Source organism: Barbus barbus, assembly GCF_936440315.1.
Source record: "Barbus barbus genome assembly, chromosome: 8".
NCBI lineage: Eukaryota > Metazoa > Chordata > Actinopteri > Cypriniformes > Cyprinidae > Barbus > Barbus barbus.
In genome coordinates this window covers 18,398,597-18,425,090 of record NC_136736.1, presented here as the reverse complement: position 1 = coordinate 18,425,090, position 26,494 = coordinate 18,398,597, and the positions used below count along the sequence as shown (strand labels likewise).

Here is a 26,494-nt window from a genome sequence, read left to right as displayed (position 1 = left end):
TTGTAAAAATTACATTTAAATATTTACTCAATTGCTCTTTTTTTTACTATAATTAATAAAAATGAATAGAAATAACGTTATTATAAAAATAGTCTAATATGAACTTGTATACAAACCAATTGTTACTTTAACCTTAACAATAGTTTAGTTTAGAAAAAAATAAAGTGTACATTTAACAGTCAAAAGTTTTTGAACAATAAGATTTTTAATGTTTTTAAAGAGTTCTCTTCTGCTCACCAAGCCTACATTTATTTGATCCAAAATGCAGCAAAAGCAGTAATATTGTGAAATATGTTTACTGTTTAAAATAACTGCTTTATTTGAATATATTTTAAAATGTAATTTGTTCCTGTGAATCAAAGCTGTATTTCCAGCATCATTACTCCAGTCTTCAGTGTCACATGATCCTTCAGAAATCATTCTAATATACTGATTTGCTGCTCAAGAAACATTTTTTAATCATTATTATTATAAATATTTAAAACAGTTGAGTTGAGTCAATAAAGTTAATTATTTTATTTAATACAAAGATCAAAAGATTAGCATTTATCTGAAATAAGTTTTTTTTAGCTTGGAGTCAGTATAATTATTATATTTTTTTTATTTTTTGGGGGGGGGTATTATAGAAATTAATACTTTTATTTAGCAATGATGATAGAGACATTTATAATGTTACAAAAGATTTATATTTCAGATAAATGCTGTTCTTCTGAGCTTTCTATTCATCAAAGAAACCTGAAAAATTCTACTCGACTGTTTTCAATAATAATAATAATAATACATGTTTTTTGAGCTAAAAATTCAGCTTTGAAATCACAGGAATAAATTACATTTTAAAATATATTAAAATAGAAAGCAGTTATTTAAATAGTAAAAAATATTTCACAATATTACTGCTTTTGCTGTATTTTGGATCAAATAAATGCAGGCTTGGTGAGCAGAAGAGAATTAAAAAACATAAATCTTACTGTTGTAAAATTATTCATGAATAATTCTCACTCCAGGCTGCTCCAGCCACTGGTTAATGAGGTGATAGAATTAAGAGAAATAAGTTTCAATAGACTAACATTTGAAGTTACGGTAGGAATGTATAGCTAATGTGTGGTAATGTGAAGTAATTAGCAATTGTAGGATTTATTCATGCTATTTTTATGCCAGGTTGGAGTTATAAACTGGACCACCCCCTGGCCACCCCACGTATAAAACTCTAGCTCCGCCACTGAATAGTAGTTAGAATAATACTTGTTACAACTGGGATGAAATGATATCTCCATATGTTTTGCTTTAACAGAGCAATAAAAGAAAGGCATGTCTTACACATGAAAACGGGAAGTCCATATGAAATTAAATGGCGTTATACCCCCCCCCCCCCCCCCCCCCCCCTTCAAATATTTTATAGAATAATAATAATAACAATAACAACAACAATTTAATAATAAAGCAGCTGAGGCAAACCCGTATTTACCTTATACTTTGAAACAAGTCAAACAATGCTATTTGTATTTATTTATTGGAAAGCGAAAGTGTTGTTCTGAATCGGCAATTTGGTGTTAGTCAGCTCAGCTGATAAAATGATGGAAGGAAACCGGGACGAAGCTGAAAAGTGTTTGAAAATCGCTAACAAGGCCCTCGAGGATGGCAATAAAGACAGGGCTTTGAAATTCCTCAACAAAGCAGAAAAACTCTATCCAACCGAGGACGCAAAAGGTATTATACGTTTCTCTTTTACAAATGGTACACGGGCTAGTCCAGCACAAAAGCTAGCTGCAGAATTGTTTATCTGTTTTAAAGGTTATTTTAAAAAGCAGGAAAAACACCTAAACGCTATTATTACACAACACAGAGAGCATAAACACATACACATTATAAATAGACTAGCAATTAACGAACTTATATACTTCATTAAACCGACATAGGCTAGCAGAGGAATACATATATTTTGCTCCTATTGTGTTTAATGATCATCAAGAAAAAAAAGCAGGTATATTGTGTTGATCTAGTGTGCCTTTTCCAAAAACATCTTTAGCCGGTGCGGTAAAATTAGATGCTGTATATTTGTTAGACATTTGCCGAGCAAATTAAGGGACAGTCTCAAAAGTGCATAAAAATAATAAAAAAGATATGCATTTCAAGATTCGAAAACATGTAAAGCATCATACAAATAAAATTTAAAAATGTGAAAAAACATTAATACATAATTTTAAACTATGAATGGGAGGGATATTCACTATGAATTGTTACAGTAACTTTGTACTCCAACCATTTCTTTTAATTTATAGAAACAGGTATTTTTATGGTACCTGTAATATATTCAGTAACACATCATACACGACTTGGATTTTGGAAATGTAATTTAGTCTATTTTTAGTGTATTTTTAAAATATACAAATCTATATAACTTCCTATGAGCCGATGATGTCACACCAGTTGTGATGTATTCAAACACACCTGCTGTCAAACATCATACATGACTTTGATTAATGCATTTTGTCTATTTTGAATAGACATTTTTCAAATATACAAATCTATATAACTTCCTGGTCATGTGACCTGATGATGTCACGCCACTTGTGATATGTTCACACAAACCTGCTACACATCATACACAACTTTTGGAAATTTAATTCTGTGTATTTTTAATGAATTTCAAAAATTTTCAAATACGTATAACTTCCTGCTCATGTGACCCAGTTCAAGATTCAAGATTCAAGAGTTTTATTTGTCACATACACAATTATACAGAGTATAACCAGCAGTGAAATGTAGGGTGACCTACACCCTACATTTCACTGCTTTATTGCCATCCTCGAGACCCAGTGATGTCACACTGCCTGTAATATATTTACTAGCACTCGTAACATTGTTTTGACATTAACAACACTTTTAAACTTAATTGGTTAAGAAATTGTCTAAAAAATGATAATTCTATGTGGTTCTTTATCCCACAACGTATCTTTCAGAAACATGGAGGGTTATTTTTTCTTCTGAGATGTAATTTTCTTCCAGGAAAGTTACCTATTAAATTATCTAAATTTCACCAGCAAATATTATTGGCTTGGATTTGTTTCCATCACAATTTTCTCCACATAAAATGCTTTTATGGAACAATTGTCTCATTACGTCTAGGAATAAATCTTTATTTTTGCACAGGTTGTTTGAAAAAATTTTTTTTTAAATAAATATATATATATATATACTTTTTTTTGTTATGGATTTGTTCTATGATAGTGGAAACATTCTTTCTTATGAATTCTTTATGCGTTTTTACAACTTAAAATTCTTATGGACTGCACAAAATTCCCAATTCGGACAAATTTTGTATTTTTAACAAAGTTAAAGAGGTGCATTTCAAAATATTTATCACAGTTTACTCATGTAAAGTAGCTCTTTCTAAATTCATGGACATTGACAATACTTGCATTTTCTGTAATGCATACGAGGAAGACTTGTCTCATTTGTTTTATAATTGTGATTTGTTTCTTAGTTTTTGGCCTGATGTTAGTGCCTTTTTATTTGTGTAAAGAAATGTTAATTAGCCTACATGCTATCTTTAAAAATATTTGTACTTATTCACTCAAAAGTAAAATGGTTTTGTTGTTAACTTTTACATTTTGCAAGGTAAATATTATATTCATAAACAGAAATTTGCAAAATGCATCTATTATTTAAAAAGTTCACAAAAATCTAACCTTTCATTGGAGAATAAGAATTTATAATGGGGGGGGGGGGTATTATGAAATAAATGTTTTTCTCTAATACACATTGGACACAATTAACAGTACCCTTTTATTCAATACTTTTTGAAACCTCCATTTGCCAAAATAGTACAGGAGTTTTCTCCTATAATGCCTGATGAGGTTAGAGAACACCTGACAAGAGATCAGAGACCATTCCTTCATCCAGAATCACTCCAGATCCTTCAGATTCTCAGCTCCATGACGTTGCTTCTCCTCTTCAGTTCACCCCACTCATTTTCTATAGGGTGCAGGTCAGGGAACAGAAATAGCCATAGGCCATAGCAGAACCATTTTTGTGTTGTTTTTAAGGTTTGTTTTTGGATTATTGTCTGGTTGGAAGATCCAAACATGGCCCATTATAAGAGTCAGTCACTTTTTGATTTTTTATCTGTTGGTATTTGATAGAATCCATGATGCCATGTGTCTAAACAAGGTGTCCAGGGCCTTCAGCAGCATAGGCCCACAACTTCAAAAATACAGCACTATATTTCATTGTACACATGAAGTACTTTTTATCCCTGTGTTCACCAAACCCATCTTGAGTGTTTGCTGCTAAAAAACAATTTTTTAGTTACATCTGACCATAGAAGCCAGTCCCATTTGAAGTTCCAGTCATGTCTGACAACTGAATATGCTGGAGATTATTTTTTTTGGTGAAAGCATTTTTTTTTTCTTTCTTGAAGACCTTCCAAAAAACATGTGGTGATGTAGGTGCTGTTTGATAATTTTTTTTAAAGGTTTTCTGACGCCAAAACTCAACCTTTTTCTGCAATTCTCCAGCTGTGATCCTTGAAGAGTCTTTGGCCACTCAAACTCTCCTTCTCACCGTGCATTAGGACGATATAGACACACGTGCTCTTCCAGGCAGATTCATAACATTTTCTGTTGATTGGAACTTCTTAATTATTACCCTGATGGTGGAAATGGGAATGTTCACTGCTCTAGCTCTTTTCTTAAAGCCACTTTCTAATTTGTTAAGCTCAATTATCATTTGCTGCACATTAGAAATATATTCTTTGGTTTTTCTCATTGTGATGGGTGATTAATTTCCATATCACCCTGTAGCCCAAGACTGGTTGTCCACTGAAGCTAAGCAGGGTTGAGCCTGGTCAGTACCTGGATGGGAGACCTCCTGGGAAAACTAGGTTGCTGTTGGAAGAGTTGTTAGTGAGGCCAGCAGGGGGTACTCACCCTGTGGTCTGTGTGGGTCCTAACGCCCCAGTATAGTGACGGGGACACTATACTGTCAAAAAGCACCGTCTTTCGGATGAGACGTTAAACCGAGGTCCTGACTCTCTGTGGTCATTAAAAATCCCAGGATGTCTTTCGAAAAGATTAGAGGTGTGACTTCGGCATCCTGACCAAATTTCCCCATTGGTCTCTGACCATCATGGCCTCCTAATCATCCCCTTACACTGATTGGCTTCATCACTCTGTCGCCTCTCCACCAGTAAGCTGGTGTGGTGGGAATATATTTTGAATATATTGTACTCATAAGAATTTCTAGGGGTACCAATAATTGTGTACATGTATTTGAGAAAAATCATTTATTTCTTAATGATATTTCCCCCCATTTTAAATTCTTATTCTCCAATGAAAGCTTAGATTTTTGTGATTTAAAAAAATCACAAAATTTAGTTTTTTAGAGACAGAGAGAGAAAAGTCACGTATAAGTCGCATTTCATTATTTCATTCAGAAATAGGCCTAATGCCGACGCGAAATGTTTACAAACATTATAATAAACACTGTAAACATAGCTAGGCTATTTTAGTTCCCCTCACTCCACAACAAATTCTTTCAATTAACAGTATTTAGAAAAGAACAAGAATTAAAAATATAAGAAGCTAGCTATAAACGACAAGCCAAAACGAATGAATTTAGGCTAAAATGAAACTGAAACCAACGCTAGGTCTCTCATTCGACGCAAAATCAAATGTTTCCGTATTCGCGATGTATTTGAATGCCAAAATATTATTTATTATGCACAGGACAGGTGCATCTCAATAAATTAGAGTGTTGTGAAAAAGTTAATTTTTTTTCTTTTAAGTTATTTCAAAAAGTGAAACTTTCATATATTTTAGATTCATTGCCTGACCTGAACCCCATAGAGAATCACCAGACCCAACAATGCAGATGACCTGAAGGCCGCTATCAAAGCAACCTGGGCTTCCATTACAGTGCCACAAACTGATCAACTCCATGCCACGCTGCATTGAGGCAGTAATTAAAGCAAAAGGAGCCCCTACCAAGTATTGAGTACATATACAGTAAATTAACATACTTTCCAGAAGGCCAACAATTCACTAAAAATGTTTTTTTTTATTGGTCTTATGAAGTATTCTAATTTGTTGAGAGAGTGAATTCGTGGGTTTTTGTTAAATGTGAGCCTAAATCATCACAATTAAAAGAACCAAAGACTTAAACTACTTCAGTCTGTGTGCACTGAATTTATTTCATACACGAGTTTCACAAGTTGAGTTGAATTACTGAAATAAATGAACTTTTCCACGACATTCTAATTTATTGAGAAACACCTGTATTTCACAGAATTACTGAATTTCACAGAAAAGATTTGTTTATTTTTTTATAAATAAAGAACTGTATTTCTTTAGTCAATTATTAAAGTATTACATGTTACACGGGCTGATTTATTCATTTTTAAGTATTTGGGATTTTAAGAACAAGTGGAAAATGTGCTGAATGTTTCATTTCATCCAAGTGAAATTAGCAAACAGTTAAAGACTTAATTTACATTCGTTTCAAACGCGGAGCCAGGCGCGATCGAGTGGACACAGTGACGCGTGCTTCAGGCCTCGTCCATATTGCCAGATGCGCTCGTGAGAGACTTGCGGAGCAGAACCGTATGCGAGACCGCGAGTATAAAAGAGCATTCTGAGACAGGCTATGTGTAAACGGCTCGTCCGTGAGACGCGGGAGACGCGCAGCGTGGGGCAGAGCGGAGCAAGTATGAGAAGCATTCAGAGACACGGGCTGTGTGTGCGGTCTTCTGAATTAGCGAACATGCAGTATATAGATATATATGTTTTCTTTAGTTTTAATTTGAATTGTTTAAAATACTTTCAAATTGACCCTTTTTAAATGGTGGGTGTTTACTAAGTTGGCTAGAGCAGTGCTGATCGGGGAGAAGGTGCGCTCACTCTGTTGGTTAGTAAGACTGTCACTCAAGGCTGGCAATCGTGCATATGCTTTGGAACAGAGTAATATCGCGTCCACATTGCAGGCTTTGCAAAATAGCAAATCGCAACGTCTCAAATCGTGATTTCAATTCGATTTCGATTAATTGCACAGCCCTACCAGGTAGTTCTCTCTTCAAAAAGTTAGCAGGCAGAGGGGGACATCACAGTGGAATGGCAATCTGCTTGCCGCAGGAGGCAGCATCACGTTGCTTGCAGACGCGCCTGTATATTAATCGGCCTAATTTGCAGCACAAAAAAATGCCAAAAATCGGCCGATCAATCGGCCGGCCGATCAATCGGTCGACCTCTAATATTTACCAAGGGTACCAACAATTCTGACCACTTGTGTATCTTTTACAAAGGAGATTTAAAGGCTCAGTTATCTTCCAAAGAGAAAAATAAACAAACACAGCACAGAGGGATACAGAATGCAAAAAATGAAACTGTACAACTCTACACTTGATTTTTTTTTCTATGACAATGCAGAGGTTTATTTTTCTTTTTTTTTATCAAGTGTACAGTCATACAGTTTAAGTTGCATCTTGAAAAAAATATTTCTGTGTTCTGTATTCCTCTGTGTTGTGTTTGGAAGATAACTGAGCCTTTAAATCTCCATAGTAAATGCTTTCCAAGGTATAAATAGTCCTCACTTTAGATGATCTCACAAAAATAGATGAATGGCAACTACTAAATGTTTTATAACTACCTGACTTAATCATGAATCACAGCAGGTTTTACTATTATCGTGTGTCTAAATAATAAGATTTATAAATGTACATTTAAATAGTTTATTTATCATTTACTTACACTTTCTAAATGATCTTATGAACCACTGACAACTCCTAAATAACTGGTTTGTAAATAACATAATACTTAATTTAGAAATGATAAACTGGTCGTTAATAAAGTACTAAAATACAATTATTAAACATTATAGATATGCTCAAGAACAAGGCATTTATATCTGTATTTATAAAGTGCTTACTAATGCCTATTAATGTTGGGAAAATGCTTTATAAAGGATGAATTGACAATATACTAATGCTTAACTAATGATTCATAGCGTGCAGTTATTATTAAGTGTTACCAAAATGATGATAATAATGTTATGGACTAAATCTAACTAAATAGATCTTTTTTTTTTTTTTTTTCTCAGCATCATTGCAGGTCAGATAGGATGCATTCATGCTAATGCACAGATCTGTTTTAACATATCAGATGTTTTGTCCTGTCCTTGAGACATAACTGACTTTTTACAATTATTTTGCATCAAAAAAGCATTTGGACATACAAGTGCATTTAACTACTTACACTGAGTTACGCACAGCTGCATGCCTCGATTATTCTTTATTTCTACGGGAGGAAAACACTTAACGAGAAACTTTGCGCATTGCGTTCATATTCTGCTGTTCTGTAGCCACGGATTTGCGGGTCTTTTCTTTTTCTCCTACAGATAACTTGCAGGACCCTGTTCGTTATTGTACTAAATTAGTTTTAATTGTTTAAGCACCACAGCATCTCGTCTCCATTGGCAACGCAAGTGACGTCGCAGGTAGCGGAGAGTGCAAGTGACATTGTAATTTAGTTTCTTTTTTCTTGTTTTCACCACCTGGCTACTGTTGTAAAATGTTGAGAGATTCAAACAAAAAATAATCAATAAATGGAACAAAATAAAAAAGACTGCAAGTGACGTCACCTGTGGAAGCGCAAGTGTCTGAGAGTGCAAGTGGAAGTCTGCAGTTCATGGCCCCTTTAAAGAGAGTATTTGCAATGCATCAGAGATTGTTCCTTCAGGGAGTCCTCACATGTCTGTGAAAATTGTTCAGTTTCGGTCTCAGTTGAATCTTTTTATTTTCATACAAATATTTACACATGTTAAGAAATTTGCTAAAAGCAGTTGAAAATGAGAGGATGTTTCTTTAGTTTATAATTCTAGGCATATGTAAAGATCGATTTAAGACTGACCATTGCCAAGAACATTCTGATCTAGGGTTGTAACGGTATGAGATTTTCACGGAATGATAATAGTCTCAGAAAATATCACGGTTTCACGATATATATTAAACAATAATTCTTATCAGTAACAATGACTCTTAAAAGAATAAGAATAAGTTATTTGAGTGAACAAATCCTTTATTGCAACAAACTTGAAATCATTTTAATGAAAGTAAGCCTCCCTTCTGAGAAAAAAAAACTAAAACAAAAAAACAATTACAAAATAAAGCCATAAGCCTTATGTACATCTATATCACACTTTAACATTTTAATAAAATTTTTTAAATGTTATGAAATGAAAATTTAACAACAATGCTGCACAACAGAGGTATTCTAAAGCCCGGCTCACACTGTGCGATTTTGGCCACGATTTGGTCGTCTGAGACTAATTAAGGGGCAGGATGTTTAAACAAAATTACCTCAAGTTCGCTCTGTAGAACTGGAAGTCCATAAAGTCCTCTTTTGCCCAGCCATGATTTGCTCCACACACGTCGTCTTTTTAGTTTTTTTTTTTTTTTTTACATCAAGGCATGTAATTAATAAAACTAACGCTACACGTTGCTGTTGTTTGCTAGCTACCATTATAGCGAGAGAACGCGGGTCACGTATTGATGACGTAAAACTCCGGACAAGTCTTCTTCTTGCTTCCATCTGGTAAGCGCTTCCGTAGCCTGATGGCAAAAACTGAAAGACTTAGGAGGAGCTTCTTCCCCCAGGCCATCAGGCTCCTAAACTCTAACTCTGTGTCATAACATCACATGACTCCATGTATATACCACTATATCAATAGCTATTCATAATTTTTCTCTACCTCATATTGCTGCTATTTAAATACCCTGGACAACTTTTTGCACATTCTTTTAGCACATTCCTCTTATTACTATTTAAGTCAACAACATACTGACCTGTACTGACCTGCACATTTATATTTTTTTTATCTTTTATTTCATTTTATTCCTCTTATTTTTTCTACTTTTCTTTTTCTTAATATTTGTATTCTATATAATTGCACTGTCCTTGGAGCGGACCTGACCTACATTTCACTGCTGGTTATACCCTGTATAATTGTGTATGTGACAAATAAAAATCTTGAATCTTGAGTACGTCTGTTTTTGTTGCGTCTTGACTGTCGTACAGTCTGACATTAAGACAACTGAGATCCTACAGTCTGACATGGGGATCATGTTCGTACAGTGTGACAAGCAAAAATCGCAAAAGACTATTAAAAATCGCACAGTGTGAGCCCGGCTTAAGTTAAAACATGGACAAACATGATAATTTATTTCTGTCAGGACTTCAAGTTAAATTGAACTTTTATTATGACGGGTAGCAGTGTAGCAGTGTGCAAATGTGCATTGTAGCAGACCTTTGAGTTTAGTGTATTTGACAATGTTTTTTCTCAAATAAAACTGGTTTTCTCTCAGAGCAGCTCCGCTGATGTTCATGTTTATGTAGACGCTGAAAACACCATAAGTGTCATGCATGCATACTTCAGTATGTAGTACATAAAACGGCGCCACTCATATCTACTTTTCATTTATCCATCCATCAGATTGCACGTTTTAAGTGACAACCTCGTTAACATTTATACTGTAAATCCCATGTTCACGACTGCACCGGCATTCCCTCAGCATCATGGTAATTATACAGCCTTCTAACTTGTTATAAATGCGCCATACCTTTATCTGCACGGAGGGAAGATGTCTGCGAATATGAGCGAACATGTTGGAAGTATTGCCTGCTTTAGCAGCCACTTTGAGTCCACATTTTTAGCAAATTGGATTCGTCCAAAGTATTCCCATAGCTACTGCAAATTTAAACTTTTTTTCAGCGGGGGATGGAGATTAGATACAGTCTCTGTCATTTCAGGAGAGTGAAGCAGCCGAAATAAATTGCATATGCGCGGGTGAGATTATTATGCGTAGATATGCAAATGTTTACGGTATGATAACCATGTACGCTCAAACCGCGATAGACCGTCATACCGGTATATCGTTACAACCCTATTCTGATCTTTTGTGTTAAACATAACAAATTTATGTTCTAAGAACTGGAAAAAGCATGCATTCAAATCTGCTATTTGACAATAAGCTAGTTGTGTTTTGTTGACAGTATTGTTGGAAGCCTTGCTGACGAATGGTACTTCGACAGGGAACAGCAATGCATTTTGCAGGAAGGCATCAAATGGAACTGACCCCGGATCCCAAACCCGGCATGAGACACAGAAACAAGACTCAGCACCTGCAGACTTAACAAAAGGATTTACCAAGGAGGAAGCTGAAGGGGTACAAAGGCAAGTGATCTTGTGTATAAATGATTAGGGCCCAAGCACTGAAAGTTCGATGGCACCTAATATTTACTCAAGGATTGTTATTTATGTATTTTTTTTTTTAAGGTTTTGGAGCATTAGGGGCCTTTTAACATGCTTAAAAAAACTCAGAGTAGGGGGGTTCTACAGCACCCCCTTTTACGCAGTCCCTAAAATAGGAACATATATATATACATGCATGTACATGGGTCAAAGACGAGATGTCCCATTTTGGTGTCTGCATCAAATTAAGAATGAAACTGATGAAATGATATTTATTCTGACCTGTACTTATTAACCTGTTAAACTTCGCCCCCTCATTTGGGGCCTCACAGGTGAAAATAACCTACCTAAATTAAAATGGTAACAGTTCCTGACAAAGTGTGCTACACAAACAAATTAGGTATCTTTGGAAAGAAGACACTCTTGGCTTTACTATCCATCATCCAGAGTTGATAATGCTCAAAAAGATAAAAAGTTATAGATTAGATTAGATTAGATTAGATTCATCTTTATTGTCATTTATGCAGAGTACAAGTACAGAGCTAATGAAATGCAGTTAGCATCTAACCAGAAGTGCAAGAATATAGTGTTTTATATACATATAAGTGCAGAGTAAGTGAAGATATGATTTACAGAATGTACAGTGGAATTGCTATATACAGTATTGAGCAGAGTATATACAGAATATAAATAGGAATGCAATGTAGGGATTGTATGTACATTATGAACAGAGCAATGTAGATTATATAGATTACAGATTATATATACACATTATGAACAGCAGAAACGTGAGAACAGTGGTAATAAATAAATACAGCTGGATGAGTGTGCAAAGTATTGATAGAACAATGTATTCTATGCAAAATAGCAGTAGTGCAATATTTTATAGAAATAGTTTACTGTGCTTGTACAGTAACAACTTTAGACAGTTTATAGTGTAATAACTTTAACAATGTGCAGTCTGTGCAAAATATGAGTAGTGCAAATGCATGTGTGTAAAGTACTGTGACCAGTGCAGTGTCAGAGAACGGCCAGGCTCTCCTCCCAACCAATTGCCACGATCCACTTCACCAGAGTTCTAATCACCCGCACCTGCACCTCATCAGCTAACAATCACCACACTCTTAAAAGCACTCTCCTCAATCACAACAGTGTCCGATCTTGTTGTAAACCACAAGGACCGACGCTCTCAAGACTCACAGCTGAGTATACTACCTGACGATACTTACCTGTTGAAACTTACCTCTTGTTCTGCTCCTCTTCATCTTCCTTATCCTCAGATCCTGACGCCAGACGACGGACACTGTTGTGGTTGCAGATCACTGGACACGCATCACGGTACACTGAGCACTCCCTTGTACGCTGGAGGTTCCCGCTACCCACATACCTATCAAGAAAACATAGACTGAGTTAATCCCTGCTCCCGGGTCTCCTGTATCCCATTGACATTAACTCTCCTATCAAGAAGACGAACCCCGCAGTTCTTCGGATTCGAGTCTTCCCTAATAAACACTTTTGTTATTCTACTAACCTGCTGTGTCTGACCAGTTCATTACAGAAGATCGGACCAGGACAGCAACGTCATGAGTACAGCTGATCCCTTCCAGGAACTCGTCGACACACTCAAGAGGATCCTCACTCATTCCGCCTCTCCTCCCGCACCAGCTCCTGCACCCTCTCCAGCCACTTCCGCATCCAGCTCTTCTTCGCCGATCATGTTCGCCAGTCTCATGGCCCGACCAGCGCCGTTCTCAGGTGATCCCGAGGAGTGCAATGGCTTTCTGTTACAGTGCTCTCTAACTATTGATCTACATCCTCAGATGTTCACCTCCGATCAAGCTAAAATTGCATTTGTGATCACTTCACTCCAGGGACCAGCCCTCAGTTGGGCCGAATCGATCCTGAGCCAAGCCGGTCCCGCAACACATTCCTATGCCCAATTTCTCGCCTACTTCAGGGAAGTATTTAGCAGCTCACCGGGGGATTCCTCAGTAGGCGAAAAGTTATATAGGTTACGTCAAGGCTCATCGACTATCCATCAACACGCTCTGAAATTCCGCACCCTGGCAGCCGCGAGCGGTTGGAATGAGCCTGCACTAATTACCGCTTTCCGACAAGGTTTAAACCCCCGGTTGAACTTACACCTCGCTGCATATGATGATACTTATGGGCTCGAGAAATTTATTCAGCTCGCCATCCGCTGCTCAAACCGTATGAAGGCATGTATTTCTGATACTCCCTCAACATCTGCCATTGCTACTCCTCCAACTTCCCAGCCAGAGGCCAGAAACTCACCTGAACCCATGCAGACAGACATGTTTCGCTTATCCCCTTCTGAACGACAAAGAAGAATCGCTAACAGACTATGTCTGTACTGTGGTGACCCAGACCACCGAATCTCCTCATGCCCACAACGTCCTACTAGACTTGCGGTGAGTGGCATCCAACCTACCTTTCCTAAGATGAAGCCTTTAACTTCCAGTGCACATCTGATAATCGACTCCACTCTACTACCAGTTACCATCCTCCTCGACTCCGGCTCTGCAGGGAACTTCATCTCCGGAGATCTCTGTCGAAGGCTCAACCTCCCGACCTCCTCGACAAAGACCACTTACCAGATCCAGACCATAACCGGTATGCCACTCACTCCCAATCTAGTTGAGAATTGTGTTGGACCGTTGCAGCTTCGCGTAGGGCAACTCCATCAAGAATTCATCCACCTGTTGGTACACCGTTGATGTCATCTTGGGTCTGCCCTGGCTGGTGAGACACAATCCAATATTATCTTGGAAGTCTGGCGAGGTGTTAAAGTGGGGTTCTTCCTGTTTCCCTCAATGTTTCCCGTACCTACCTCGACCTACTCGTCGGGAACCCGTTTCACTAACCCCTACAAGCTACCACTATCGAGAGTCCCGTGGATCAACGATCCGTGGATATCCCTTCTGAGTATTCTTCATACAGTGACGCTTTCTGCCCCAAGAGAGCTGCCAGACTTCCACCTCATCGGCCATGGGACTGTGCTATTGACCTGGTTCCGGGTGAGTCTGTACCACGAGGAAAAATCTACCCCCTCTCACTACCTGAACAGAAGGCCATGGAGGAGTACATCGAGGAAGCCCTCCAGCAAGGCTATATAGTACCATCCACGTCCCTGCTGCTTCCAGCTTTTTCTTTGTGGCAAAGAAAGATGGAGGTCTACGTCCCTGTATCGATTACCGTAAGCTCAACCAGATAACTGTCAAATTTCGCTATCCCCTTCCTCTTGTCCCAGCAGCCTTGGAACAACTCCGCGGTGCCACCATCATCACCAAATTGGACCTCCGCAGCGCGTATAACCTCATTCGTATCAGGGAGGGGGATGAATGGAAAACCGCTTTTGTGACCCCTACTGGCCACTACGAATATCGGGTCATGCCCTATGGCCTTGTCAACGCCCCTTCAGTGTTCCAAGGGTTTATGCATGAGGTGCTCCGGGAGTTCCTTCACCGGTTTGTGTTGGTCTACATTGATGACATATTAATCTACTCCCGGAGCCTGGCCGAACATCGCCAACACGTTGCGGAGGTCCTCCAGCAACTACGTAAGTTCCAGTTGTATCTGAAAGCCGAAAAATGCCAATTTCATCAAACTACTGTTCATTTCCTGGGATACATCATCAGTCATGGTGGCATTCGCATGGACAAGGGGAAGGTGGAAGCCATCACCTCTTGGCCCCAACCAACTACAATCAAGGAACTACAGAGATTTTTAGGGTTTTCTAACTTTTATCGTCGCTTTATCAGTAACTACAGCACAATAACCAGTCCCCTCACTGACCTCCTGAAGGGAGGTAAAAAGTCTCTCCATTGGGACCATCATGCGACCAAAGCCTTCAACCGCCTTAAGGAGGCCTTTACGACCGCACCACTCCTAGTCCATCCCGAGCCAAATTTACCCTTCACAGTAGAGGTGGATGCCTCTACTACTGGAGTAGGTGCGGTCCTCTCACAGCAGCAGGGGACCCCTCCGAAACTCCATCCATGTGCCTTCTTTTCTAAAAAACTCAGCCCAGCGGAGAGGAATTACGACATCGGGAACCGTGAGTTGCTAGCTATCAAATTAGCTTTGGAAGAATGGAGACACTGGTTGGAGGGAGCCAACCACCCCTTCCTAGTTTTAACGGATCACAAAAATCTAGAGTATTTGCGAGATGCCAAGAGGCTCAATCCTCGCCAAGCGCGTTGGGCGCTGTTCTTCACTAGATTTGATTTCAAAATTTCCTACCGTCCAGGTCCTCGTAACATCAAGGCTGATGCCCTGTCCCGGGTTCACTCACAAGAAGAGGTCTCGGATGAGATTTCAAGATTTCAAGAGTTTTATTCGTCACATACACAATTATACAGAGTATAACCAGCAGTGAAATGTAGGTCAGGTCCGCTCCAAGGACAGTGCAATTATAAAGTATACAAATATTAAGAGAAGAAAAGTAGAAAAAAATAAAATAAAATAAAAAGAATAAAATAAAAAGATAGATAAAAAATATAAATATAAATGTGCAGGTCAGTATGTTGTTGACTTAAATAGTACTAAGAGGAATGTGCAAAATAATGTGCAAAAAAGTTGTACAGGGTATATAATAGCAGCAATATGAGGTAGAGAAAAATTATGAATAGCTTATTGATATGGTGATATTTACATGGAGTCAAGTGATGTTATGACACAGAGTTAGAGTTTAGGAGCCTGATGGCCTGGGGGAAGAAGCTCCTCCTAAGTCTCTCAGTTTTTGCCATCAGGCTACGGAAGCGCTTACCAGAAGGAAGCAAAGTGAATAGCTGGTTACCAGGGTGATTTGAGTCCTTGATTATTTTGACAGCTCTATTTTTGCAGCGTTTGAGGTAGATGTCCTGCAGAGAGGGGAGAGCAGACCCTGAGATGCGCTCAGCTAAGCGCACAACTCTCTGTAGTGCTTTGCAGTCCTGATTGGAGCTGTTTCCATACCACACTGAGATGCACTGAGTCAATACACTTTCTATGGTCCCTGAATAGAAAGTTTTCAGGATTGCTGGTGAGACCCTGAATTTCCTCAGCTGTCGCAGATGGTACAGTCTTTGCCTGGCTTTCTTTACCTGAGTTTGGATGTGTGTAGTCCAAGTCAGGTTCTCGGAGATGTTTACACCGAGGTACTTGAAGCTACTCACCCTCTCCACAGGGGTCCCACTGATCATAAGAGGTGTGTAGGGCTGCTGCTGTCTCTTCCTGAAGTCCATGATCAGCTCTTTAGTTTTGCTCACATTCAGAGAGAGACAGTTGTCCTGGCACCATGATGTGAGTCTCTCTACCTCGTCCAAGTATGCGGTCTCATCGTTGTTGGAGATGAGGCCCAGAACCACAGTATCATCAGCGAATTTGACAATAGATGTGGAGCTGTGAGAGGACACGCAGTCATGCGTGTAGAGAGAGTAGAGCAGGGGACTCAGGACACAGCCCTGTGGGGCTCCTATGTTCAGAGTGATGGAGTTTGAGGTGAACTGGCCAACTTTCACCACTTGAGGTCTGCCGGTGAGGAAGTCTTGAATCCAGTCACAGAGTGAGGAGTTTAGGCCGAGGTCTGTGAGTTTAGATGCCAGTTTGATGGGGACTATAGTGTTGAAAGCTGAGCTATAGTCAATGAATAGCAGCCTTACATAATTTCCATTGTTGCTATCCAAGTGTGTGAGGGAAGAGTGGAGAACGTGAGAAATGGCATCGTCCGTGGATCTGTTTGGGCGATAGGCAAACTGAAGAGGGTCCAGAGTATCAGGGATGGAGGAGCAAATGTGGCTCTTTACAAGTCTCTCAAAAACCTTCATGACTATAGATGTGAGGGCAACTGGGCGATAGTCATTCAGGCAAGAGGGTTTATTGTTCTTTGGCACAGGGATAATGATGGATTTTTTGAATGAGGTGGGAACCACGGCGGTAGTAAGGGACTCATTAAAGATAGAAGTGAACAAACCAGCGAGCTGATCGGCGCAGGACCTCAGAACACGGCCGGTTATCCCATCAGGTCCGGCTGTTTTCCTGACGTTCACTCTCTTTAGCGCCCTCCGAACCTCATCCTCCGACACGGTGATTACAGGATCATCGCTGCTCTGCCTGCTGCTTCCAGACGCGCTGGTCGGCAGAAACGCGCCACCGCCGTTGCCATCGAAGCGGCCGTAGAAGATGTTTAACTCGTCGGCCAGCAACGGATCTGCTCTCACCTCCGCGGAGGATTTGAACCTTCTCACATCCCGAGCCCGAGGGGATTCTCCCTACCAACATTATTTCCAGCCCCATTGTGTGGACCTCTCCTCCAGTTGTCTCCGATACTCCTCCTGCCAATCCGCCGGGCTGTCCCCCTAATCGCCAGTATGTACCCCGGACTCAACGCACTCCTCTCATACATCCCTTGGTACAGGCCACCCAGGGGCCAACGCAACTCTCTCGCTGCTAAGCGATCGCTTCTGGTGGCCAAACATGGCAAGGGATGTGAGAAGGTTCGTTCCGGGCTGCCCCGACTGCGCAATATCCAAGAGCTCACACCATCTCCCTGCTGGCAAACTGTTACCACTACCCATTCCAAATCGTCCATGGTCACACCTAGGAGTAGACTTCATTACTGACTTACCACTCTCTGATAAAAATACCTGCATTTTAGTCATCATTGATCGCTTCTCCAAATTCTGTAGACTCCTTCCTCTCCCAGGACTACCCACTGCCATACAAACTGCCGAGTTACTCTTCAACCACGTCTTCCGCTACTTTGGAATCCCGGAAGACATCGTCTCCGACAGAGGACCACAGTTCATATCACGGGTATGGAAAGCATTCTTCTCTCTCCTAGGTGTGACCGTCAGTTTAACCTCTGGATACCATCCTCAATCCAACGGGCAGACTGAACGCAAAATCCAGGAAATAGGGAGATTCCTGAGAACCTTCTGTCACGGTCGCCAGAACTCCTGGAGCCAGTTCCTAGGCTGGGCCGAGTACGCCCAAAACTCCCTTCGACAAGGATCCACTGGTCTCACTCCCTTCCAGTGCGTACTCGGTTACCAGCCTCCCCTGTTCCCATGGTCTGGGGAACCTTCTGACGTACCCTCTGTCGATCACTGGTTCCGGGAGAGCGAGGGAGTCTGGGCCTCTGCTCACCACCATCTTCAGCAGGCAGTGCGCAGGCAAAAGATCTCCGCCGATGCTCGTCGCTCGACTCCACCTGATTACCATCCAGGACAAAAGGTTTGGCTCTCCACACGGGACGTCAGGCTGCGCCTGCCTTGCCGCAAGCTTAGTCCCAGATTCGTTGGCCCCTTTACCATTCTGGAACAGGTCAATCCGGTAACCTTCAAACTGCAACTACCTGCACAATACAAGATCCACCCCACATTCCATGTCTCACTCCTCAAACCATATTTTCCTTCTGTCTACCCAGAGCCTGGTCCGGTCGAGGAACCCCCTCTCCCTCTCATCATTGACGACGGTGCCATCTATAAAGTCCAGGAGATTTTGGATTCCCGGCGTCGTGGTGGACAACTAGAATATCTAGTCGACTGGGAGGGGTACGGCCCCGAGGAACGCGCATGGGTTCCCAGGGATGATATACTTGACCCGGCTCTGTTAGGTGAATTTCACTCCAACCATCCTGATCGCCCTGCTCCTCGAGGACGAGGTAGACCACCACGACGCCGGGGTCGGCCCTCAAGAGCGGGCCGTGGAGAGGGGGGTACTGTCAGAGAACGGCCAGGCTCTCCTCCCAACCAATTGCCACGATCCACTTCACCAGAGTTCTAATCACCCGCACCTGCACCTCATCAGCTAACAATCACCACACTCTTAAAAGCACTCTCCTCAATCACAACAGTGTCCAATCTTGTTGTAAACCACAAGGACCGACGCTCTCAAGACTCACAGCTGAGTATACTACCTGACGATACTTACCTGTTGAAACTTACCTCTTGTTCTGCTCCTCTTCATCTTCCTCATCCTCAGATCCTGACGCCAGACGACGGACACTGTTGTGGTTGCAGATCACTGGACACGCATCACGGTACACTGAGCACTCCCTTGTACGCTGGAGGTTCCCGCTACCCACATACCTATCAAGAAAACATAGACTGAGTTAATCCCTGCTCCCGGGTCTCCTGTATCCCATTGACATTAACTCTCCTATCAAGAAGACGAACCCCGCAGTTCTTCGGATTCGAGTCTTCCCTAATAAACACTTTTGTTATTCTACTAACCTGCTGTGTCTGACCAGTTCATTACATGCAGTAATAAGCAGGTGCAGGTTAGATTGGTGGTGTGGCGTTCAGAAGTGTTACAGCCTCGGGGAAGAAGCTCTTCCTGAGCCTACTAGTGCGAGAGCGTAGGCACCTGTAACGCCTGCCGGATGGAAGGAGGGTGAAAAGTCCATGGTTGGGGTGAGAGGCATCCTTGATGATGTTTCTTGCCCTGCCCAGACAGCGCTTATGATAAATGTTCTCAATGGAAGTTAACTGGGTGCCGGTGATCCGTTGAGCAGTTTTCACCACCCGCTGGAGTGCTTTGCGGTCAGATGCGGAGCAATTGCTGTACCATACTGAGATGCAGTTCGTGAGTATGCTTTCAGTGGTACAGCGGTAGAATTCCACAAGGATCCTGGGATTCAGGTGAACTTTCTTAAGGCTCCTTAAGAAGTAAAGGCGCTGCTGTGCCTTTTTGACCAGAGTGGAGGTGTTATGGGACCAGGTGAGGTCATCAGAGATGTGGATGCCAAGGAACTTGAAACTCGACACACGCTCCACTACAGCTCCGTTGATGTAGATGGGTGTGTGTGCATGACTCCTAGTCCGCCTGAAGTCCACAATGATCTCCTTTGTCTTCTGGGTGTTTAGTTGTAGATTATTGGTGGCACACCACACAGCCAGGTGCTGCACCTCATCCCTGTAGGCTGACTCATCGTCATCCTTGATCAGGCCTACCACCGTGGTGTCATCTGCAAATTTGATGATGGTGTTGGAGCCATAAACAGGAACACAGTCATGGGTGAAGAGGGAGTACAAGAGAGGGCTCAGTACGCAGCCCTGTGGCACGCCGGTGTTCAGGGTGATGATGGAGGAGGAGAGGTTATCTAACTTAACGGACTGAGGTCTGTTAGTCAGAAAATCTAGAATCCAATTGCAGATGGGTGTGCTGATTCCAAGCTGGCTGAGCTTGGAGATCAGCTTGGAGGGGATTACAGTATTGAATGCAGAACTGAAATCTATGAACAGCATTCTCACATGTGTGTTTTGACTGTCCAGGTGGGTGAGGGCAGAGTGAAGCGCTGTTGAGATGGCGTCCTCTGTTGACCTATTGTGGCGATAGGCAAATTGGAATGGGTCCAGTGTAGCAGGGAGACAGGATTTTAGGTGGGATGCAACCAGTTTCTCAAAACACTTGGCAATGATGGAGGTGAGTGCAACAGGACGGAAGTCATTAGGGACCGAGGCAGTGGAGTGTTTCGGTACTGTTACGATGGTGGAGGTTTTGAAGATAGTGGGGACAGTTGTTTGGGCAGTTCTTATAGACACTGACGTGTCTTGAAAAATGTTTTTCCACACTGAATGTTTTTTTTATTTCATATACAAATACATGAAATAAGTCCTGGAGCAATCCAGAAAAGTAATGGGTTGAAAGCCACGTGTCTCATGAGTTTATATTTCAAATTTGAATTGATACCATGAAAAATGAGATTCCAGCAATATTTTTTCTGAAAATATTTATAGTCCCCCCAGCCCCTCTGTTTGAGGAAAAATAACCACCGGAATTGCAGTATTGCAGAATTATACCAACTATTTTAGTCATTATACATATTCATGGCATGGTCATACAGTCAGTAATCGCACGCTGATGTGCTTCCATACAGATGATAATCATACAGATGGGCTATAATATAACTTTAATCAACACGTATCCTGTCCAACTAGAGGACCAAACACACTGGATCATTGCTACACTCAGTTCAAGAATGCCTACAAAGCCCACTCACTACCGGCTTTTGGCAAATCGGACCATGCCGCCATTTTCCTAACACCGGAATACACACAAAGGCTCATTCAGGAACCTCCGGTGCAGAGAGTAGTGACGCGCTGGTCCTCCCACTCAGAGACTATGCTGCAGGTGGCTCTTGATGACGTCGACTGGGACATGTTCCGGGCGAGTTCATCTGACGTCAAAGAGTTGTGCGCTTAGCTGAGTGCATCTCAGGGTCTACTCTTCCCTCTCTGCAGGACATCTACCTCAAACGCTGCAAAAATAGAGCTGTCAAAATAATCAAGGACTCAAATCACCCTGGTAACCGTCTATTCACTTTGCTTCCATCTGGTAAGCGCTTCCGTAGCCTGATGGCAAAAACTGAGAGACTTAGGAGGAGCTTCTTCCCCCAGGCCATCAGGCTCCTAAACTCTTACTCTGTGTCATAACATCAAATGACTCCATGTAAATATCACCATATCAATATCTATTCATAATTTTTCTCTACCTCATATTGCTGCTATTTAAATACACTGGACAACTTTTTGCACATTCCTCTTATTACTATTTAAGTCAACAACATACTGACCTGCACATTTATATTTATATTTATATTTTTTATCTTATTATCTTATTCTCTTATTTTTTCTACTTTTCTTTTTCTTAATATCTGTATACTTTATAATTGCACTGTCCTTGGAGCGGACCTGACCTACATTTCACTGCTGGTTTTACCCTGTATAATTGTGTATGTGACAAATAAAAATCTTGAATCTATAATCAATAATAGCTGATCATTGAATCACAATGATAGCCGTCATAGAGTCGGTAATAAACACGCTGATGTCCGTCCATACATATGATAATCATGCAGATACGGCCACATTCCCCACACACACATATAAAAAATGTAGAAGAAAAAAAAAAAGTTTTTTATGTAAAAAGCAGATCGCTAAGTTACGCCCCGCTCAGATGACAGCTGCGTCACAGCGTGCGTCATGCTTTCAGGAGAGAGCGCCAAATTCAAATAAACTATATTCCGCTTTTCTAGGACTTTTTTTTCTGTGGACGGTCTCATTCTGTTTGTGAAACTGTATGCTACAACACCGTGTTGTTTTTTACCACCAAGACGCTGTTTTTGAGCGTAATTTATTCCATAACGGACGCGAACAATAACTCTCCCGATGAAATGAAATGTAAACAAAGGAATATTCATCCTTATTACAACGTCATTGTTTCGCTGGACTAAAAGTGCTCGCTGGGATGTTGTTCTGTGGACCCTTACCTCTCTAACTAAACCGGGATTTCAGCAGAGGACACGTTTGTGACTCGTTATTACAATGAATCTGGTACGTACTGCTTTTTTATTCTGCATGTTTTGATGTGTACTGCTTACACAAATGTAGCAAATACATTCCTTATAAGCTTTCCATCGGAAAACAGCGATCTGTCGTCAATGCTTGAGGCTTAGACCTTCAGAATGATATATAGTTTGTCAAGATTAATGATATTCTTTCACGTTAAATTCATTCATAAACATTAAACTAGTGGGGGAAAAAATGCTTCAGTGCGCCGTCGCTCTGGCAAACGTTAACAGGTTAAAATACATAAAAGAAAAGGTGGTCATACTAAATATTTTTACATTTTAAATGATTGCAAACAACTTGCTGACAAATGGGTAAAACCTGGGGCCCGTTCTTCGTACCTCGCTTAATACATCTGAGATGATTTGAAAGATGCCAGATCTTCTAATCGTGATAACTCAGTCCCTCCAGGATTTTGCAAGACTTTTTTTCTGATTTTTGCAGCCTAAAATGACTGATTTTGCTGCGGCTTTTCTCATAATTTGCGATATTTGCTGCATTTATTATTGTTTTGCAGTGAAAATATATGGACAACATTCTTCTAACATTGTTATAACTTTTCTGACTTCGAGAACCATCGTAGATCTTTAGCAGACGTCTTACAGATTTACTTGTGCTGTCTGGGTAGTTGAGATGCAGATAAAATTAACTTTTATTACTGTCATTCATAATGGCTAAATATAATTTGATAAATATTATAGGGAGTGGAAATGTCTAATAAGCCTAGGGCCCTGCATCTCGGCCCCCGACTTTTTTATGCCTCTAGCCGGGCTTCGGGCCAATTTTTACATCATAGTTCAGACCCGGGCCGGGCCTCGGGCCTGTTTTGGGTTTCTCCTTATTTTTATATTTTAGACATCCATCGATTAGTGATGAAAAAAATGGAAAACAAATGGAAAAAAATGCCGCGCTGGTGGAAACAACACGAGACCGTGCTGCCGTGACTGAGAGCAGCTCGATGGTGTTTAGTGTCCCACAGCAGCAGCGTGCGCAAGTGACTTCAGCGCAGCTGAATAGTTCTGCGTTGAAATGCACGCAAACATAACCATGAATGTGTCTGCGGGAAATAGTAAGGAGATATTTTAATTATTTACTAATAAACTAATGTTTTCTGAGTCTGTGTCGCAAGGATGAAGTTGCTGATCCTGACTCGCCGTCTCCTCATTAGACGCGCCTTTAGAGAGAAATGCATCTTTATTGATTATGATTAAGATTATAATAAGAGTTTTTGTTTTCGATTTTCTTATTTAGTTAAGTAATAATTTAAAGCTTTCTATAGATATATTTATCATGTCTGTGAGGCATGTATTCGCTCAGCTTCGGTTCATTTTTGTGAAGCGCTCCTGTTCAAGATGGCAGAAAGCACATCATGTTTGTTTTCTTTGTTTTATAAAAGAACTACCTTTTGTTGGTATTGTGAGTGCACACAAATACAAGTTGACCCTTTACATTTCCGAATGATGTATTACTCTTACCTTTATCAAAAAAAAAAAAAAAAAAACTACCGTGTTGTCACAGAATGGCCCGTCTTCCCCGTCACTCATCACTGTCACCTGTTTATCTCCAATCATCACCCGCACCTGCACCTCATCAATCTCCAATCACCACACTCATAAAAGCACTTCCCTCAGCTCACTACTTCGTCCGATCTTGAAGTGACGTTACAGCACTACACTGCCTGTCAGGATTGCTACATGGACCGTCTCTGCTTCCCTAAAAGCTGAGTATAGATACCTGTGAATACTTACCTGTCCTTACTTACCTTCTGCCTTGTCCTCTTCCAGTCATCCTCCTCGTCTGTCCCCGGTGGCTTGGTTGAATCCTCGTGTGTCTCTGCCGCTCTGACGCTGCCAATCTCTATGATCTGTCAAGACAGAGAGACTTATTGTGACTGACATTCCTCTTACTTTAACCTCACGGATTGATACTCACCAAGTCCGAAGAATCTTCACGATTGCTGATTGCTGTTCACCTTGTAAATAAACACCTTGTGATTTCACTTACCTTCTGTGTCCGACCCGATCCGTTACAGAAGATCGGACCTTAACCGAAAATGAGGAGGCGGCTGGTTTTGGTTCCCCGCAACGGAGGGTCGTTGCCGATCCACCTGTTTCCACCACCCACGGCGAAGTATGTTCCGTCAGCGGCGATGAGGAATCCGCCGCACCCGGCGATGAACGTTGCGCCGTTGGGGATGGGGATGATTCCGCCGCCCACAACGGAGAAAATTCCGCCATCCCCGGCGAAGTATGTTCCGTCAGCGGCGATGAGGAATCCGCCGCAACCGGCGATGAACGTTGCGCCGTTGGAGATGGCGATGATTCCACTGCCCACTCACACTCAGGCTCCTCCAACGCAGAACGAGGGGCTAATGGATGAGGCTCTTCCCCCGGAGTTCTCGGCTCCCGTTCTTTCTCCAATGTCTTCTTCTCATCAGTGCCTGCTCCTCGCAAGCGCCCTCCAGTGCCAGCTCCTCGCCAGTGCCTTCCATTGCCTGCTCCTCGTCTGCGCCCACCAATTCCTGCACCTCGCAAGTGCTCCCCTGAGTTCCCGCTGGTCCCGTCCAGCCCACCTGAGTTCCCGCTGGTCCCGTCCAGCCCACCTGAGTTCCCGCTGGAGACCCCTTATGGGGAACATTCCCAAAGAAATTTTGGGGGGGGCGCTATATACTTGTAATCCTAGTAGCCATAGTGGCCTTGCTAGGGACATTTGTCAGGGCCACTATGGCTCATTTCTCATGGCCTCATGAATCCCTTTGGGCTTCCCGAAAAATATGGCCATGGCTGCCCAAGCTCCCTGATCTGCCATGGCTGCCCAAGCCTCCTGTCCCGCCATGGCTCCCGAGTGTCCTGATCCGCCACGGCTGCCCAAGCCTCCTGGTCCGCCATGGCATCCCAAGCCTCCTGATCCGCCATGGCTCCCCGAGTCTCCTGATCCGCCATGGCCCCCCGAGTCTCCTGATCCGCCATGGCCCCCCGAGTCTCCTGATCCGCCATGGCCCCCCGAGTCTCCTGATCCGCCATGGCCCCCCGAGTCTCCTGATCCGCCATGGCCTCCCAAGGCTCCTGATCCACCACGGCCTCCCGAGTCTCCGGATCCGCCATGGTCTCCCGAGCCTCCAGTCCTGCCCTGGCCTCCTAAGGCTCCTGATCCGCCTTCCCTGTCCTGTCCAGGTTCTGCTCCAGCCTCCAGGGCGCCCACCCCCCCTCCCTGGTATTATTGTTGTTACGTCGCGGGAAAAATCCAAGTGTTTGCGCTGGTGTCCTGCAGAGCGCGCTTTAGCTTCCACTCTCCGCACAAACTTAGATATAGGCTAGTGCACATTATTATTATAGCGCAGGTTTAATGTTTAAACATTGTTATATATTTTAGCTGTTTTAGTATATCTATAGATTTTATTTTAGGCAAGTCGTGATGATATGAAAAGGCTAAATTTATCAAACATAGGCTATGATCAGCTCATGCCACTGGCCGCTTGGTCGTTACTTTAAAAAAACAAAAACTTATAGGCTATTTAACGAACAAAAATGCTCCAAACGTTTTTCTAAATTAGCTTGATAAAAAAACTAAACGAAATTGATTGATTGATTGATCTTTTATTTGACATGGACATACAATGACATAGGACAAACCATATGTATTAGTATGAGTGTTATAGCACACATGCTAATTGTCAACACCTGTCCACGGGAGGCTTTTAACAACAAAAAAATACAATATCAAATATACAATACAAGAAAAAGAAAGAAGAAGAGAAAAAAAAAAAAAAACATCAGAATCAAAGACTATTAATAGTAGGCAATTCATGTGAGCACTGTTGCTTTACTTTTAGCCATTGTTTAAGTCCTCTTTTAAAAACATTTCCGTTGGTCTCTAGTTTTAAATCAGTGGGTAAAGCA

General features: G+C 41.6%; 1 protein-coding gene across 2 annotated transcripts in view; it reads left to right on the top strand.

Annotated features, from left to right (window-relative positions):
• Positions 1-1,525: 1,525 nt before the first annotated feature.
• Positions 1,526-26,494, top strand: part of dnajb14 (DnaJ heat shock protein family (Hsp40) member B14) — a 98,306-nt gene continuing 73,337 nt past the window's right edge. Inside the window, exons 1-4 of one of the 2 annotated variants that reach the window (XM_079423489.1) lie at positions 1,536-1,707; positions 11,043-11,223; positions 12,522-15,624; positions 21,934-24,077. In XM_079423489.1, coding sequence (XP_079279615.1) covers positions 14,653-15,624; positions 21,934-21,942 — 981 coding nt within the window. In that variant the 5' untranslated portion in view covers positions 1,536-1,707; positions 11,043-11,223; positions 12,522-14,652 and the 3' untranslated portion in view covers positions 21,943-24,077. Of the gene's footprint in view, positions 1,708-11,042; positions 11,224-12,521; positions 15,625-21,933; positions 24,078-26,494 lie in introns of those variants that run through there. The other variant, XM_079423488.1, reaches the window with a different exon arrangement.